Below are 15,009 nucleotides of genomic sequence, written 5' to 3' on the forward strand. Positions count from 1 at the left end.
ACTCCAACACCCCCCTTTGGAGCCATATGACATGGGAAGCGAAATTGGGGGCAGACCGCAATTATTTATTGTTTTTACTGGCTTTTGAACCCTGAATCTCTTTGTTGTAAGTTTATGCACCTAACCAGTTCATCATCAAACCGATCTGATGAAAGAGACTAGGCAACAAATTTATACGCCAACGCTCCCCCTCACGTGTGGCTCCCTCAGGCCTAAACGTGGATCGAAAGTGTGCTACAATTTAATTGCGCCAACCGGGTCTTGAACTCGAGACCTCTTGGCCCCTATACCATGTAGAAGTGCATGCTCTATCCAATGCAACCAAAAGACCGATCTATGGGAGAGAACCAGACATTATACTCCAACACAGGTGAACAGAGAGAGACAGAAGAGAGCAAATTGCTTTTTTCTATTTCCTTCAAGTTGATTTTTTTTAAGAATCACTCTCTCCGTTCCAAAATATAAGATATCTTGCAAGCGTTATATTATGAGGCAGAGGAAGTACATCTTATCCCACACACCCACACTTAACTTGCACACACGAACACACAAGGCACCATCGTTAATTCCAACATATCCTCACACAATAATGCTAAACATACAAAGAGTTACATACAATTACACGCTGATTAGGATTTTCTTTCTTTCTAACTAACCCCTCTCCCCTGATTTTCATCGCGGGTGGCCCCTCCACCTCCTTAATCTCCAATCAAAACTCACTGGTTTGTAAAATGACTATGTGTGTCTCTAGCATCTCTAGCATTACTCATCCTCACATGATGGCCCAACCTGTGTCTACGTCTCTACTGCGGTCGTGACATTGGTTTGATTATCCAAAATGATTATGGCGATTACTGATTAGCAACTCTATTGGACCAGTCAGTCATGTCCCAGCAGTGCAGTGACAGGGCCAGCAAAACTGGCCGGACTAGACCCGACCCGAGCGCACCACCTGCTGCTAGCCCCTGCTCTCCAGAGAGACTAGTCATCGCCCACCCCGGCGCGCGCGGCCCGTACCCCTCCGGCGCACCACCCCCCACGCCCGCACCCGCACCCCCCCCCCCCCCCCCAAAAATCCCACTCCCTCCCGACCCCCCGCCGCATCGATCGAATCCCGAATCCCAATTCCCGGCCAGCCGCCAGCCGCCGCCGCCGCGATGAGTGTGGTGGGGCTCGACGTCGGCAACGACACCCTGGTGGCGGCGGCGGCGCGGCAGCGGGGGATCGACGTGCTGCTCAACGCCGAGTCCAAGCGCGAGTCGCCCGCCGCCGTCGCCTTCTCCCACAGCGCGCGCCTGCTGGGCGCCCACGCGTCCGGCGCCGCCTCCTCCCACGCCCCCTTCTCCAGCCCCAAGCGCCTCCTCCTCCTCGCCTCCCGCCCCGCCCCCCGCGACCTCCCGCGCCTCCCCTTCCCCGTCGACGCCGCCGGCGGGGCCCGCGTCCACGTCGACCACCTCGGCCGCCGCATCGCGCTCTCCCCGACCCACATCCTCGCCATGCTCCTCGCCTACCTGCGGCAGCTCGCCGAGGACGACCTCGAGGCCCCCGTCGCGGAGTGCGTGATCTCCGTCCCCTGCTACCTCACGCAGGCGCAGCGCCGCGCCTACGTCGACGCGGCGGCCGTCGCGGGGCTCAGGCCGCTCCGCCTCATGCACGACCTCGCCGCCACCGCCCTCGGCTACGGCCTCTACCGCTCCGACCTCGGCGTCGCCGGGGGCCCCACCTTCGTCGCCTTCGTCGACGTCGGCCACTCCGACACCCAGGCCGGGGTCGTCGCCTTCGACTCGTCCGGGATGAAGGTGCTGTCGCACGGCTTCGATGCGGACCTGGGCGGACGGGACTTTGACGAGGTGCTGTTCGAGCATTTCGCTGAGGAGTTCAGGGACAGGTATAAGATCGATGTCGTGGGTAATGGGAAGGCAAGCATGAGGTTGAGGGCTGCCTGTGAGAAGGCGAAGAAGGTGTTAAGTGCGAACGCTGAGGCGGTGGTGAACATAGAGTGCCTGATGGAGGAGAAGGATGTGAGGGGGATGATCCGGAGGGAAGACTTCGAGAAGCTCTGTGCTGAGTTGCTGCAGAGAGTCGTTGAGCCGTGCAAGAAGGCGATGGCAGATGCAGGTATTGGATTGGATAGGCTGCAGTCTGTGGAGCTCGTTGGGTCAGGGTCTCGGGTACCTGCTATTGCTAGAGTTCTGGCCAGATTCTTTAGAAGGGAGCCTAGTCGCACAATCAATGTCAGTGAGTGCGTGGCTCGTGGTTGCGCGTTGCAGTGTGCAATGCTTAGTCCCACATTCCGTGTTCGGGAGTATGAGGTATGCATGCCTGCTTTTATCTTGTAGTCTCTGATTATATAAGCTTAGTGTGGTACTTGAAGCATGCTGTATTGCTGGCTCTCTAGTGAGAATTGTTGCATTTGGTGTATTTCAGGTGCAAGATGTAATCCCTGCCTCAATAGGATTTTGCACAAATGAAGGCCCAATATCAGCATTGACAAGCAACGCATTGTTCCGGAGAGGCCAACCCCTTCCTAGTGTTAAGATAATTACTTTGCATAGGAACAGTGGTTTTACTTTGGATGCTTTTTATGTGGATGAGAATGAACTGCCCCCTGGCACCTCAACACAAATCGGTAGTTTTGAGGTATGCAATTAACTCTCTTGACTGATAAAATGTGGTCTTGTTTTAGCCTTTTGATCCAGATGTCTCTTGTTTTATTTAGCTCTAAGACTGTTATCTCCATGTGCAAATACAATAGCTTCCAAGGCAGTAGTGTTTCATTTCATGGCACCATTGTTCCTGTAGAACTTTTGATGCTTTCACTCCTTGCTTACAAATTACAACAATCAGAAGATACCTTTTTTCATGTCTTCTGCTGGCTTATCATCTAGAAGCCTTGTTGTGTTCACTTAATTGGTGCTTTAGTAGGCAATGAACAATACTCCTAGAATGGATAAACAATCTTGTCAATCATAATACGTTAGTATAAGGGTGGTAGTCAATTTGTAGTATCTCTTATTTGGAAGTGCATATTCAATGTAGTATGCCTGGCAAGTGTGAACCATTGCAAACATTAGTGCAAGAACAAGACAATTGGAGACTGTACTATTTATATTATAGATCACGAAATGATTCTCTTCAGAAACTACCTTGCAACTTCATACTCTAAAGATACTGCAACACATATCATCAACAAAGAAGTATTGTTATGTTCAGTTCTAATAATCATCAACAGTTTTCCTGTTATCATTGAAGTCATCATATTCGCAATGCTGCCTCTCTTCAGATAAAATTTCATCTTGTAAGAGCTCATGTGGTGCCTTTATTGTTACTGCAAAGTATCAAGCTGTTTAGTTTCTGATCAAGTGATCATCATTTTGAGAAACATTTTAGATAACTTTTGTATTCCTAGCTCTAGTTGACCTTAGTGCACTCAAAGATCAGTGTTGTGCTCTCTTGCATTTCATTTATTTATCCCTGAAACTTTGTGATCCACAGTTTGAATCCTTAACTTCGGATGGACTGGCGGTAGCTCCATACATATTATGTCATGGTTCGGTACAAAGGTTTTTTTTGGGATGGTGGGTTGGGGGTTTTAGGGGCGGGAGTGGAGGATGTAATATGCACATTTACCTACTGCGCTGACGTCATAATTTGTATGTCGAACCTCTTCCAAAAGCTATGACACATGTATGCCAGTAGAATCGTGGCACAAGAAATATGCTCAGATGCATTGAACGAAGTTACGCTTACTGTTACTGTTAAATGTTGATGTCTTCCATGATTACTTCTAATTATTCTAGTGTTGTTATTTGCTTATTGCAGATTGGACCTTTTCAAGCACATAGTGAAAAATCTAAAGTAAAAGTAAAAATCCGGTTAAATCTCCATGGACTTATTTCAGTGGAATCAGCTGTTGTAAGTGTCAACTTTCATAGTCATTACCAGATTTTAGTTATAAGTCGTTCAATATTGTTTTTCTAACCTTTAAACTGCCTCAGTTGATTGACGATGATCAAAGGGATGCAAATTCTGCTGACTCTATGGAACTCGATTCCAATGATAACATGGTAAGGAATTATGCCAGCCCTCCCTGATCCTAGATCTACGGTACATGTGTTCCTCTAACTAAATTGCAGTATGATGACCAAAGGCATGCAAATTCAGCCGACTTTCATAAATATTGTAGTAGCATGAGTTGCTATATGAGTATAATTAGCAGCTGGCGTTCTGTGTTGAAGTTGATAATAAACGTGCTGTACTAACTTGCAAGCAACTCTGTTTTGTGAGTAATATATGCAAATCCACTGGCATATATATGACACTTTAAGTATTTAAGGTGCTAAATTCTGTGATAGTCTTGTTATTCCTTAGCTGGTTGCGAGAAGGTACCGTAAGATTATTTTTATGTTGAGTATTTGCAATGGGGGTGGGAACACCCTGCCAGATGCATAAATATGTTAAAGTTGAGAAATGAATGACCAATGCAACTGTTATCTTTCAGTTATTGCCCAACTAACTAGGTGTGACAACTGTTATTATGTGCAGGATCACAAGTCGAAAAATGAACGGCCAATGCACCGGCAGGACTTGCAAATTGTTGAGTCTATTTATGGTGTAATGAGCAAGCAGGAATTGCTGGAAGCTCAAGAGCAAGAACAACAACTGGCCTATCAGGATAAACTTGTCGAGCGAACTAAAGAGAGGAAGAACGCATTGGAATCCTACGTGTACGACACCCGTAATAAGGTGGCAGTCTGAGAGTGTTTTCCCAATTCCTTTCCCGACCTAAAGTTCTGTCCTCTGATAAATTGTTTTCTAGCTTTCTGAGAGGTATCGGAGCTTTGCTACTGATTCTGAAAGGGAAGAAATCTCAGTTAATCTACAGCAGACAGAAGATTGGCTTTATGAAGAAGGTGATGATGAGACCGAAGCAGTTTACACTAGTAAACTCGAGGAGCTAAAAAAGGTACAAATGGTACCTTTTGATGTTTTTTATCTGCATCCATGACCCTTTATACACCATATACATCTTTTCTGATATATGTTTGTTAATTTATTTTCTTGTCCTCAGTATTATAGTATTTCATGATTTCTCACTTCACCTTTGGGCTTAACTGACATTCAAGTTGTATAGTTTTTGTACCTGTTCTTTGTTGTCCATCGTATCCTATCGCACATTCCATGTTAATGCACGGACGATTCCAATGCGTTCTTCCCATTTTTGGACTATGCACCTCTTTGTTGGACTATTTTTTTATGTTTCTCTTTATATTTAAAGCTTGTAGATCCCATTGAATATCGTTGTAAAGATGAGGAAGCCAGAGCTGAAGCTACAAGAGAGCTTCTGAAGCGCATTGTTGACCATAGAATGGCTGCCAAGTCCTTATCTGCGCCTGAACGAGACGCTGTAAGTTATTTAACCATTAGTTTTTCTTTTGTGTGCCCTTATTAATACTTGAATCATTGGATATGTGTGATCTGCTAGTTTGCACTAATCTCAACAGCGGTGAGTTGATCTAAGTTGTGAAGTTGAAACTGTTCATGTTCCTCGCAATATGTTAATTATAGCACTTCCTTGAAATACAATAATCGAATGCCAAAAGAGAAAAGGGATGAAGCTTTTGAAATAATCCTAGGTTACTTAATAATGAACACACAAAGTGTTGACAGTAGTTCGGTTTAACTTGGTATTTCTGTCTGCATACTGCATAGTATCATGCTATATAGAATTCTGTAGCTACTTGCACTTCTGATGACCGGTTTATCTTTCAGATTGACAATGAGTGCACTAAAGTTGAGCAATGGCTGAGGGAGAGCTCGCAACTACAGGAGTCCTTGCCCAAGAATGTTGACCCTGTAGTTTGGTCTCATGAAATCAAGAAAAAGGAAGAGGAGCTGGACATGTATTTGACCTTTCTTCCTTGAATCCAAAATTTGACACGTTGTGCTCTTTTGGAAAAATGTTTGGTGTTCCATTTCACAATATCTTAGATTTGGCTGATCCCATTTGCAGGTCATGTAGCAAAATAGTAACTAGCAGGGCACGGGGCCATGACAACGGTGATGGATGCTAGCGGGTTCGGATCAAATGCATAAATCAGATAGAGATATTAGACCTTGCTGAGGATTCCCTGCAGAATGGCCATGGCCAAGTTTGACATTTTGTAGAAATATACGGACGTGCGAATTTCTTCTAACCTTGCCATACGATCAACTCTGTACCACACTGCCCACCATTGGGTGCCTGCATCTCAGTACACTGACGTGCAGTTTTCACTAGCCATGATTGTTGATACATGTGAATTCTTTTTCCTCGTAATCAGATAAAGGTTTGCTGCGAATGAACAGGATTAGAGAAATGGAAGAAAATTTGTGTGCAATGTATCCACTTACCAAGGACCGCTGAGTTATAACTTTGCTGTATTCATGTGTGGAAGATGTGATCAATGATGAGAGATCCTCATGCTTTGAATGCTATGTTGCAGTGAGATTTTACTTTTGAACGAGTTAATTTTCTTGTGGTTTCACTCTCCCGGTATAAAATTTGTGTGTGTTTAATGTTTAACGAGAAGCAATTTTTTGAGGATATCGCTGCGACAATTTTTGTTTGCCTTTTCTGTGTGCATACAATCATGTTTTGCTATTTTGTGGTAAGTGCACAAGTTGTAACTTGGATAAATGGAAAGGGAATGCACATGCAAGGGCGGGTGCTTAAGTTTACTTTTAACTTAATTATGCATTTTATAACATTCTTAAAAATTCATATATGTGCATCATGTTATAACATGAGAAACCTGCAAAATTCTGTGCAAAATTAGTCGCAGAAATATATCTTTTGCGAATAAATTTGTCACAAATTTATGATCAAATTTGTCCGTTACAAAAAAAACAGGTGGCTGTTATTCCAAAAGTAAGTTTGACAGTGTCTTATTTTGGGCAGTGTATATTTCATCATATTCTGCATGGTTTACTGTACTCGATGCATTTTTAGAGCTTTTATTAAGAAAACGCACAATTAGGTAAACTCTAAACTAAACACCCACCCTCACATGTCACATGTAGTATGAATTAAAACCTTACTAGTACAAGGTTTCTACGACAACCTTAAATGACGGGGGCATTGAGCAAAGGCGAATAGTACTCCGCTGTTTTTCTGTACATGCACCGATGCTCCATAAATGCCTGTTTCATCAGACACACATAAGAGGGCCGAGCCAAGGGGTTAATTAGTCACAGGGCCGAGCCATGGGGTCACACCCACAGATGATTACTCACTCCTTTCCGGTTTATAGGACTCAATTCAAAAATCTCATCAACCAAGATAGATGGTGAGTGGTGAAATACTTTTTGTAATTTACAAAAGCACCCAATTAATGCTCTTGTTTTCCTCAAAAAATTATGTTTACCAATATATTAATTGCAATGCATGCAGACATAAAGTACATATATTGGTCAATTTTCTCTTAATACTTCTTACACGACCGTGCCATCCTGCAGCCGAACGCACGCACACGCACGGCAGGCTACAAACTCGCCACGGACCGCACGAGCCGTGTTGTGTGACGTTGGCTAACAGAGAACCGGAGAAAACGCTAACTACGAGAAAAATGCTGCCATGGCAATTTTTTTTCTTTAGCGGGGGTTGCCATGGCATTTTAGAAGAGCTACGCGCCTTGTCTCGCGAAGCCGGTAGTCTGTCCCGGCGCAACTCCATTGCCTTGCAAGGTGTTGCAGTCGGTTTTATGTTCCTCCGTATCATTCCGATTACGACAGATTTGTTCGTCTGCTAAATCAACTAGTTTCGAAAGGCAATGAGAATTCTAAGTTGGAATTGCCGTGGCCTGCGACAATTAGGGCGTTGTTGCATGTTCAAAACTGCAAGAGCCCTGACGTGATGTTCTTGATGGAGAGCCATTTAGATGAATACCCAGCAGAATGTCAACGACGAAGATGTTTATTGTTGTTTTGGAACCCAGAGTGATGGCCAGAGTGGTGGTTTATTGTTGTTTTGGAAGGAGGTAACAATATCTCTAAGGGACATGAACAATAACTTCGTAGATGTTTTTTATGGGAAGTGGAGCTGAGAATTTTTGGAGATTCACGGGTCTCAGAACCAAAGTTGGCAGATAATCACAAGACTTGGCACCGTCTTAGAGAGCTCAGAGCGGTATGTGATATGCCATGGATGGTGGCTGGTGATCTTAATGATATAATGTTCTCCTTTGAAAAAGAAGGGGGTAATCCCCGACCAGCTCAGTACATGGCGGCATTCAGGGACACCCTGGATGAGTGCAATCTATCGGACCTTGGCTACTTTGGTCACAAGTTTATCTGGCATAGAGGAATGATAAGAGAGAGGCTCGAATGAGCAGTTTCAAATGATGCATGGAATTCCACGTTTCCTACAGTGAGGCTTGAGCATCTGGACTACCACAAGACTGATCATCGACCACACCTGTTCAATTTGGTAGAGGAAGTGGCTCATGAACATACTAGGCCGGCAGTGCTTCGGTTTGAGGCCCGATGGCTCAAGGTGGAAAATTTTAGGAATGTTGTGGAAGAGGCTTGGCATGGCCTTGGGCCGGAAATTCAAAATGATGGTCTGGCGGGGAAGCTAGCACATGTGCATAAAGCTCTTCACCTATGGGATAAAATAATGCTCCATAACTCCTCAAAAAAGTTGAAACGAGTACAGAGAGAGCTGGAGTGAGTCAGTAAGGATGTATTATCGCCAGGAAATGTTGCTTGTCAAAAGGAACTTCCCTAAGAACTTGAGAAACTCCTGGAACAGGAGGGGATGTACTGGGCCCAGAGGAGCAAAATTTAATGGTTGAAATACAGTGACAAAAACACTTCATATTTTCACAACTTTGCTTCTTCCTGCAAGTTGAGAAATCGGATAAAACGGTTGAAAGATAACCAAGGAGTTTGGCGGGTACTGGATATTTAAACCCGCTCACATCTGATTACTTTGCGGGTCTTTTCACTAGAAGGAGTTGAAGAGCCGGACCCGAATCTTATTAATAAGTGCTGCCACGTGTGTCTTTGGCTATGAATGATGACCTTATGAAACCATACTTAGTCGAGGAGGTTAAGAAGGCTCTTTTCTCAATTGGGGACATCAAGGCACGAGGTACGGATGGCCTTCATGCAATTTTCTTCAAAAAATGTTGGCATATTATTGGTGATGCTCTGGCTGCAGAAGTGCTTAAAGCTATTAATGACAAAGTTATTCCGGAAGGGTGGAATGATATAGTAATTGTACTTATCCCCAAGGTGGATAAACCTGAGCAGATTACCCAATATAGGCCAATTAGTCTTTGCAATGTTTTTTACAAAACAATATCCAGGATGATAGCATTCAAATAAAAAATCCATCTTGATGATATTATCTCTCCAATTCAGAGTGCAATTGTACCTGGCAGACTCATCACTAATAATATTCTTTTGGCCTATGAAAGTTTGCATGCAATAAAGAACATAAAGAAAGGGAAGGTTGGTTATTGTGCTGCGAAGTTGTACATTCACAAAGCTTATGATAGGGTTGAGCAGAAGTTTCTTGGAAAGATAATGCTATAGTTGGGCTTTCATTCCGAGTTTGTTGACCTATTAATGGCTTGTGTTAACTCAGTTAGATATAAAATTAGATTTAATGATCAAGGGACTGAGGGTTTTATCCCTAGCAGGAGACTTAGACAAGGGGATCCACTATCATCTTATTTATTCTTGATTTATGCAGAGGGTTTATCTAGTGCTTTGGCTCAAAAAGAGGAGGTTCGTGGCATTGAAGGTGTTCGGGTGTGCAGAAATGCACCATCAGTTTCTCATTTACTGTTTGCTGATGATTCCCTTATCCTTATGAAAGCGGATTTGGTTAATGCAACCTCAGTGAGACAAGTCTTGGATGAATATTGTGCTAGTTCAGGAAAGATGGTGAGCATGGGGAAGAGGAGTATCTTCTTCGGTCCTAATGTTGTAGTTGAGTTGAAAGCTAAGATTTGCAATGAGCTAAATCTCATGACTGAAGCTATTTGTGAAAAATACTTGGGCCTCCCTTTTATGGTGAGGTTAGATAAAAGTGAAAGCTTTGAGTATCTTGTTGAAAGAATCATTGATCATCTGAAAGGGTGGAAAGAAAAAAATATGTCTATGAGAAAGGAGATTTTGTTGAAAGCAATAATCCAATCAATTCCAGTCTTTGCTATGGCAGTTTTTTAACATTCCAAAAAAGGTGTGTAAGGAGATTACTGATGCAATATCAGCCTTTTGATGGGGAGACACTGAGAAGCAAAAACACATGCACCGGTTTGCATGGTGGAGGATGTGTCTACCAAAATCTAAGGGTGGCATGGGATTTAGAGACCTACATGCTTTCAACTTTTTCTTGTTGGCAAAGCAGAGTTGGAGACCGATAACCCATCCTGTGACATTATGTGCACATGTACTTAGGGCAAAGTACTATCCAAATGAGAACTTGTTGAATGCTGGGCCCAAGAAGGGATCATCTTTCACTTGGTAGAGCATAGTGGCTGATCTTTAAACCTTTAAAAGAGGTAATGTATGGAGAGTTGGGTTTGGTGCTAGGATCAATATTTAGAATGATCATTGGATTCCACAAAGCCCCTCAAGGAAGATCATCACTCCTAGAGGGGACATTTTACTAAATATTGTTGATGAACTCATGGACCGGATACGGGAGATTGGGACGGACAACTAATAGGATCAATTTTCTTTGGTGGGATGCGGAACGAATCTTGAGAATTCCATTGTCAGGACAGCTACCAGAGGTATTTTTGGCGTTGCATGCTACAAAATCCTATAGTTTCACCATGAGATTGGCATACTACATAGAATGGGAGCACCAGTTCGGAGCTAGGCCGAGGAAAAATCCGAGTAAGACCAATCTTTTTGTATGGCGAGCTCTACACGACATCAGGAGTGGGAATTCTGAGGAATAGACACTTCAAGGTCTCGCTTGCATGTCCTATTTGCCACCAGGGGCAAAAGATGTTCGACATCTAGCCTTTGCATGTTATCGTGCAAAGAAGGTTTGGGAATCCTTGGGATTATATGACATAATATCGAGGGCTCTTAACACTAACCGTTCGGGTTCACTGGTGTCGGAGGAACTTTTGAGATACCCAGTGAAGAAATCACATATTCTCGGTCAGTTGGGGTTGCAGGAAATGATTGCGGTGGAGGCCTGGTATAGCTGGTGGGAGCGTCGTGAGGTAGTTAAAGGGAATTAAACCGGCACCAAGCATAACTTTTGCCATTCAGGCGATCTCTCTGAATCATGCTATCCGAGCACCAAAACATACTGCTACTGAGCGTTGGCAGAGACCAACACTAGGTAGATATAAACTTAACACAAATGCGGCTTTTTTCAAGGATGGCAGTGGTGCGGCAGCGGCGAGTCTTCGTAATTCCAGGGAAAAAGATGTGGCCGGGATTTCAGAAATGATCGACAACACAATTAGTCCTCAAGCGACCGAAGCAATTGCACTGATGAGTGGACTAAAACTGATGGACAAAGTGGGCTGCCGTAATGTACATGTAGAGTCTGATTGCCTTGAGTTAGTGCAAGCATGCAATGGAGATACTGAAATCTGGAGCCCTCAATTGGTGATACTAGCTGATTGCTTTATGTTAGCGCATAACATTTCAGGCACTTCAAACACTGTCCAAGAAAAGCCAATAGCGTAGCCCATTTTCTTCCTAGAAGATTCTATGATTCCAAAATTTGGGAGGACTGGGTAGATATAATGGCTTATTTTCTTTTACCTCTTGTGCTCCATGATGTTACTTTACCCCAAATTGAATAAATTTCCATGAGGCGTTCCCATAAAAAAAGAGCTACGCGCCTGGTGCGCTTATATTCAGCTAAGGAAGCGGCTAGATTATGTCAACAAAACCCCCCTAATGCAGGCGTCCTTCAAATTGACGATGCCAATGCAGCGACACAACTCAGGATCAAAGTATATCGACTAAGGGCATCTCCAACCGCGGCCTACAAATTTCCTCACGCATCTGTCCACGGACAGGAGGACCTGTCCGCGAACACGGATGCGGAAGACAGCCATCCATCGCCACCCACATACATTTCAATAAATTTTTAAACTAACCGGACGAGATTCGTGCAAACACGGCGGATTTTGATATAATTAAACTCAAAGAGATTCATGCAAACAAGGCGGATTTCATGAAAACATGACAAAATTCATTACATTTTGGACATACCTCAACTATAAGCAAAGCTCATTCAACTCTAGAGGTATAATTTTGGACATACTTCAACTATTCTAAACCTAAACTAAATGATCGCCTGCGTCCATTCCCCATGTCCGACCATGAGCCCCGAGAACTGAAGCTTTGCCTTCTCCAGTTTCGCCTCGGCGCTCCAGCTCTACCTCCGTAACCTTCGCCTCCGGAGCCTCCGGAAGTGAAGCGGTCCGCCTCCACCCCGCCGCCAAGTGACTAATCGACCGACGATGCTTAGCCCACCAAGCTTGGCTTCAACGGGAGGGGAGGAGTGATACATCTCCAACATATCTATAATTTTTTTATTGTTCCATGCTATTATATTATCAATCTTTGATGTTTTATATGCATTTATATGCTATTTTATATCTTTTTTGGACTAACCTATTAACTCAGTGTCCACTGTCGGTTCCTGGTTTTTCTTGTTTTTGGCTTTTCAGAAAATCAATATCAAAAGAAGTCCAAATGAAAAAAAATATCTTTGGATTAATTTTTTCAAGACCACAGGGGACCCTAGAAGCTTTGGGAGGAGACCAGACGAGATACGAGAGAGCCACAAGCTCGAGGTGCGCGCCCTAGGGGGGTAGGCATGCCCCCTGAGCTTGTGGGCCCCATGCAGCTCTATATGCCCTATAAATTCCCAAATATTCCCAAACCAACAGAGAGCCACCCGAAACACTTTTTCCGCCACAACAATCTTCTGTTCTTCCGTGATCCCATCTAGAGGCCTTTTCCGGTAGTCTGCCACAGGGGGAAACAAGCATGGAGGGCTTCTACATCATCCTTGCTGCCTTCCGATGATGTGTGAGGGGTTTACCACAGACCTACGGGTCCATAACTAGTAAGTAGATGACTTCTTCTCTCTCTTTGATCTTCAATACAATGTTCTCCTCGGTGTTCTTGGAGTTCTATCTGATGTAATCTTCTTTTGCGGTGTGTTTGTTGGGATCCGATGAATTGTGGGTTTATGATCTAAATATTCATGAGAAGTAATTGAGTCTTTGGTGAACTTTATTATGCATGATTGTTATAGTTTTGTATTTCTCTCTGATCTATTTGTTTGGTATGGACAACTAGACTGATTTATCTTCAGTGAGAGAGGTGCTTTGTAATGTGTTCAGTCTTGCGGTGCTCTATATCCCAGTGAAAGAAAGGGACAAGATATGTATATGTATTGTTGCCATTAAGTGTAAAACGATGAGGTTTATTCATATTGGAGTTTACTTTGTCTACACCATGTCATCTTCTTAAGGCGTTACTCTGTTTTTATGAACTTAATACCATAGATGCATGCTGGATAGCGGTTGATTGCTGGAGTAATAGTAGTAGATGCAGGAATGAGTCAGTCAACTTGTCTCGGACGTCATGCCTACATACATGATCATTGCCTAGAATATCGTCAGAACCATGCGCTTTTCTATTAGTTTCCCAACAACAATTTGTTCACCCACCATATGTTATGTGTTGCAATTGTTCTCTTATTGAGTAGCAGTTTTATGAGTAGGTGTATAGCAGGGTTCTCTTATTCAACTTTCCATACTTGTGAGGAATTGAATTTTTTGGCCCAACCAAATTTATCCTGGGATAGAAGTGTTGCTAACAAAAAATTCAGATATTCCGCGGGAACCTGGATTACCTCTTTTCTATCTGCAGTAGGTGCAAAATGAGTTTTCCATATGTGGGCTCCTGCTTTTCCAAGCAAAGCTTCATCAGGATCAGTAGAAGAATCCTTGTGAGCAATCAAATTCTCCTTTTCCATGATTACCGGATCTGCATTATTGGGTAGATGCACAAATCCAACCAAAAGGTTCTAATTAAAGTCTCTGTAATGGGGAGTAGGGAAACCAGGCAGAGCAGATAAACTAGAGTTAGATGTTTCACCTTGAGCTTGTGTATTAGCTTGATCTATAGTAACTTGATCTATAACAACTTGTTCCTCAGGTGGGACAACAACTTTCTCCTGAGTAGGTGATTTCTCTGTGTTGTTATCCAGCTATATACTTCCCTCCCTGTGCTGCTGCTAACTGCTCAGTATTGTCTCAGTTTGAGCATTAATAGGTTTAGATTTGACTGTAACCAGTAATTACTGCTGCATTGTATCCTCCAACCTCTGTACCAGTTATGTCCTTGGTTGTGCCAAAATAGCTTCAAGATTGATGTCTACTGGGTTGGGCAATAATGCATTAATATGAGCTGCAGGTATAACATCCTACATCTATGATGGGAAATGTTGCATGGAAAACAAAAAAAAGTTCTACGCACACGCAAGATCTAATCATGGAGATGCATAGCTACGAGAGTGGAGAGTGTGTATACGTACCCTCGTAGACCATAAGCAAAAGCATTTATTAACATGGTTGATGTAGTCGAACTTCTTTGCGATCCAACCAATCAAGTACCATAACGTACGGCACCTCCGCGTTTAGCACACGTTCAGCTCGGTGACGTCCTCGCCTTCTTGCTCCAGCAAGACGGGCGAAGTAGTAGATGAGTTCTGGCAACACGATGGCATGGTGACGGTGGTGGTGATGCTATCTCCGCAGGGCTTCACCTAAGCACTCTGAAAATATGACCGATGGACGAAACTATGGGGAGGGGCGCCGCACACGGCTAAGAGATTGTCGTGGTTATGTGTGGCGCCCCTCCCACATATATATAGGTGGGGGGAGAGGGGAGGAAGCCAGGAGGTGCCCCAAGTGGGGCCGAATCCCACTTGGGCTCCTGCCCCAAGCCGCCCCTTCCTTGTTT

The 15,009-nt window shown here is 43.8% G+C and overlaps 1 protein-coding gene across 1 annotated transcript; it reads left to right on the forward strand.

Annotated features, from left to right (window-relative positions):
• Positions 1-1,068: 1,068 nt before the first annotated feature.
• Positions 1,069-6,477, forward strand: LOC123157046 (heat shock 70 kDa protein 16). Its single transcript, XM_044575277.1, has 9 exons — positions 1,069-2,312; positions 2,428-2,640; positions 3,823-3,915; positions 3,999-4,067; positions 4,546-4,746; positions 4,820-4,966; positions 5,279-5,407; positions 5,773-5,903; positions 6,014-6,477. The coding sequence occupies exons 1-9, from the start codon at positions 1,158-1,160 to the stop codon at positions 6,072-6,074; spliced, it is 2,199 nt and encodes a 732-aa protein (XP_044431212.1). The 5' UTR covers positions 1,069-1,157; the 3' UTR covers positions 6,075-6,477.
• The last annotated feature ends 8,532 nt before the right edge of the window (positions 6,478-15,009 follow it).

This window comes from Triticum aestivum, chromosome 7B, assembly GCF_018294505.1.
Source record: "Triticum aestivum cultivar Chinese Spring chromosome 7B, IWGSC CS RefSeq v2.1, whole genome shotgun sequence".
Lineage (NCBI taxonomy): Eukaryota > Viridiplantae > Streptophyta > Magnoliopsida > Poales > Poaceae > Triticum > Triticum aestivum.

Excerpts from the sequence above, each read along its gene's own strand:
- LOC123157046 (XM_044575277.1), top strand. The coding sequence starts at position 1,158 with ATGAGTGTGGTGGGGCTCGACGTCGGCAACGACACCCTGGTGGCGGCG. Across the intron at positions 2,641-3,822 it reads CACAAATCGGTAGTTTTGAG|ATTGGACCTTTTCAAGCACA; the intron begins GTATGCAATTAA and ends TGCTTATTGCAG. Across the intron at positions 5,904-6,013 it reads AAGGAAGAGGAGCTGGACAT|GTCATGTAGCAAAATAGTAA; the intron begins GTATTTGACCTT and ends TCCCATTTGCAG.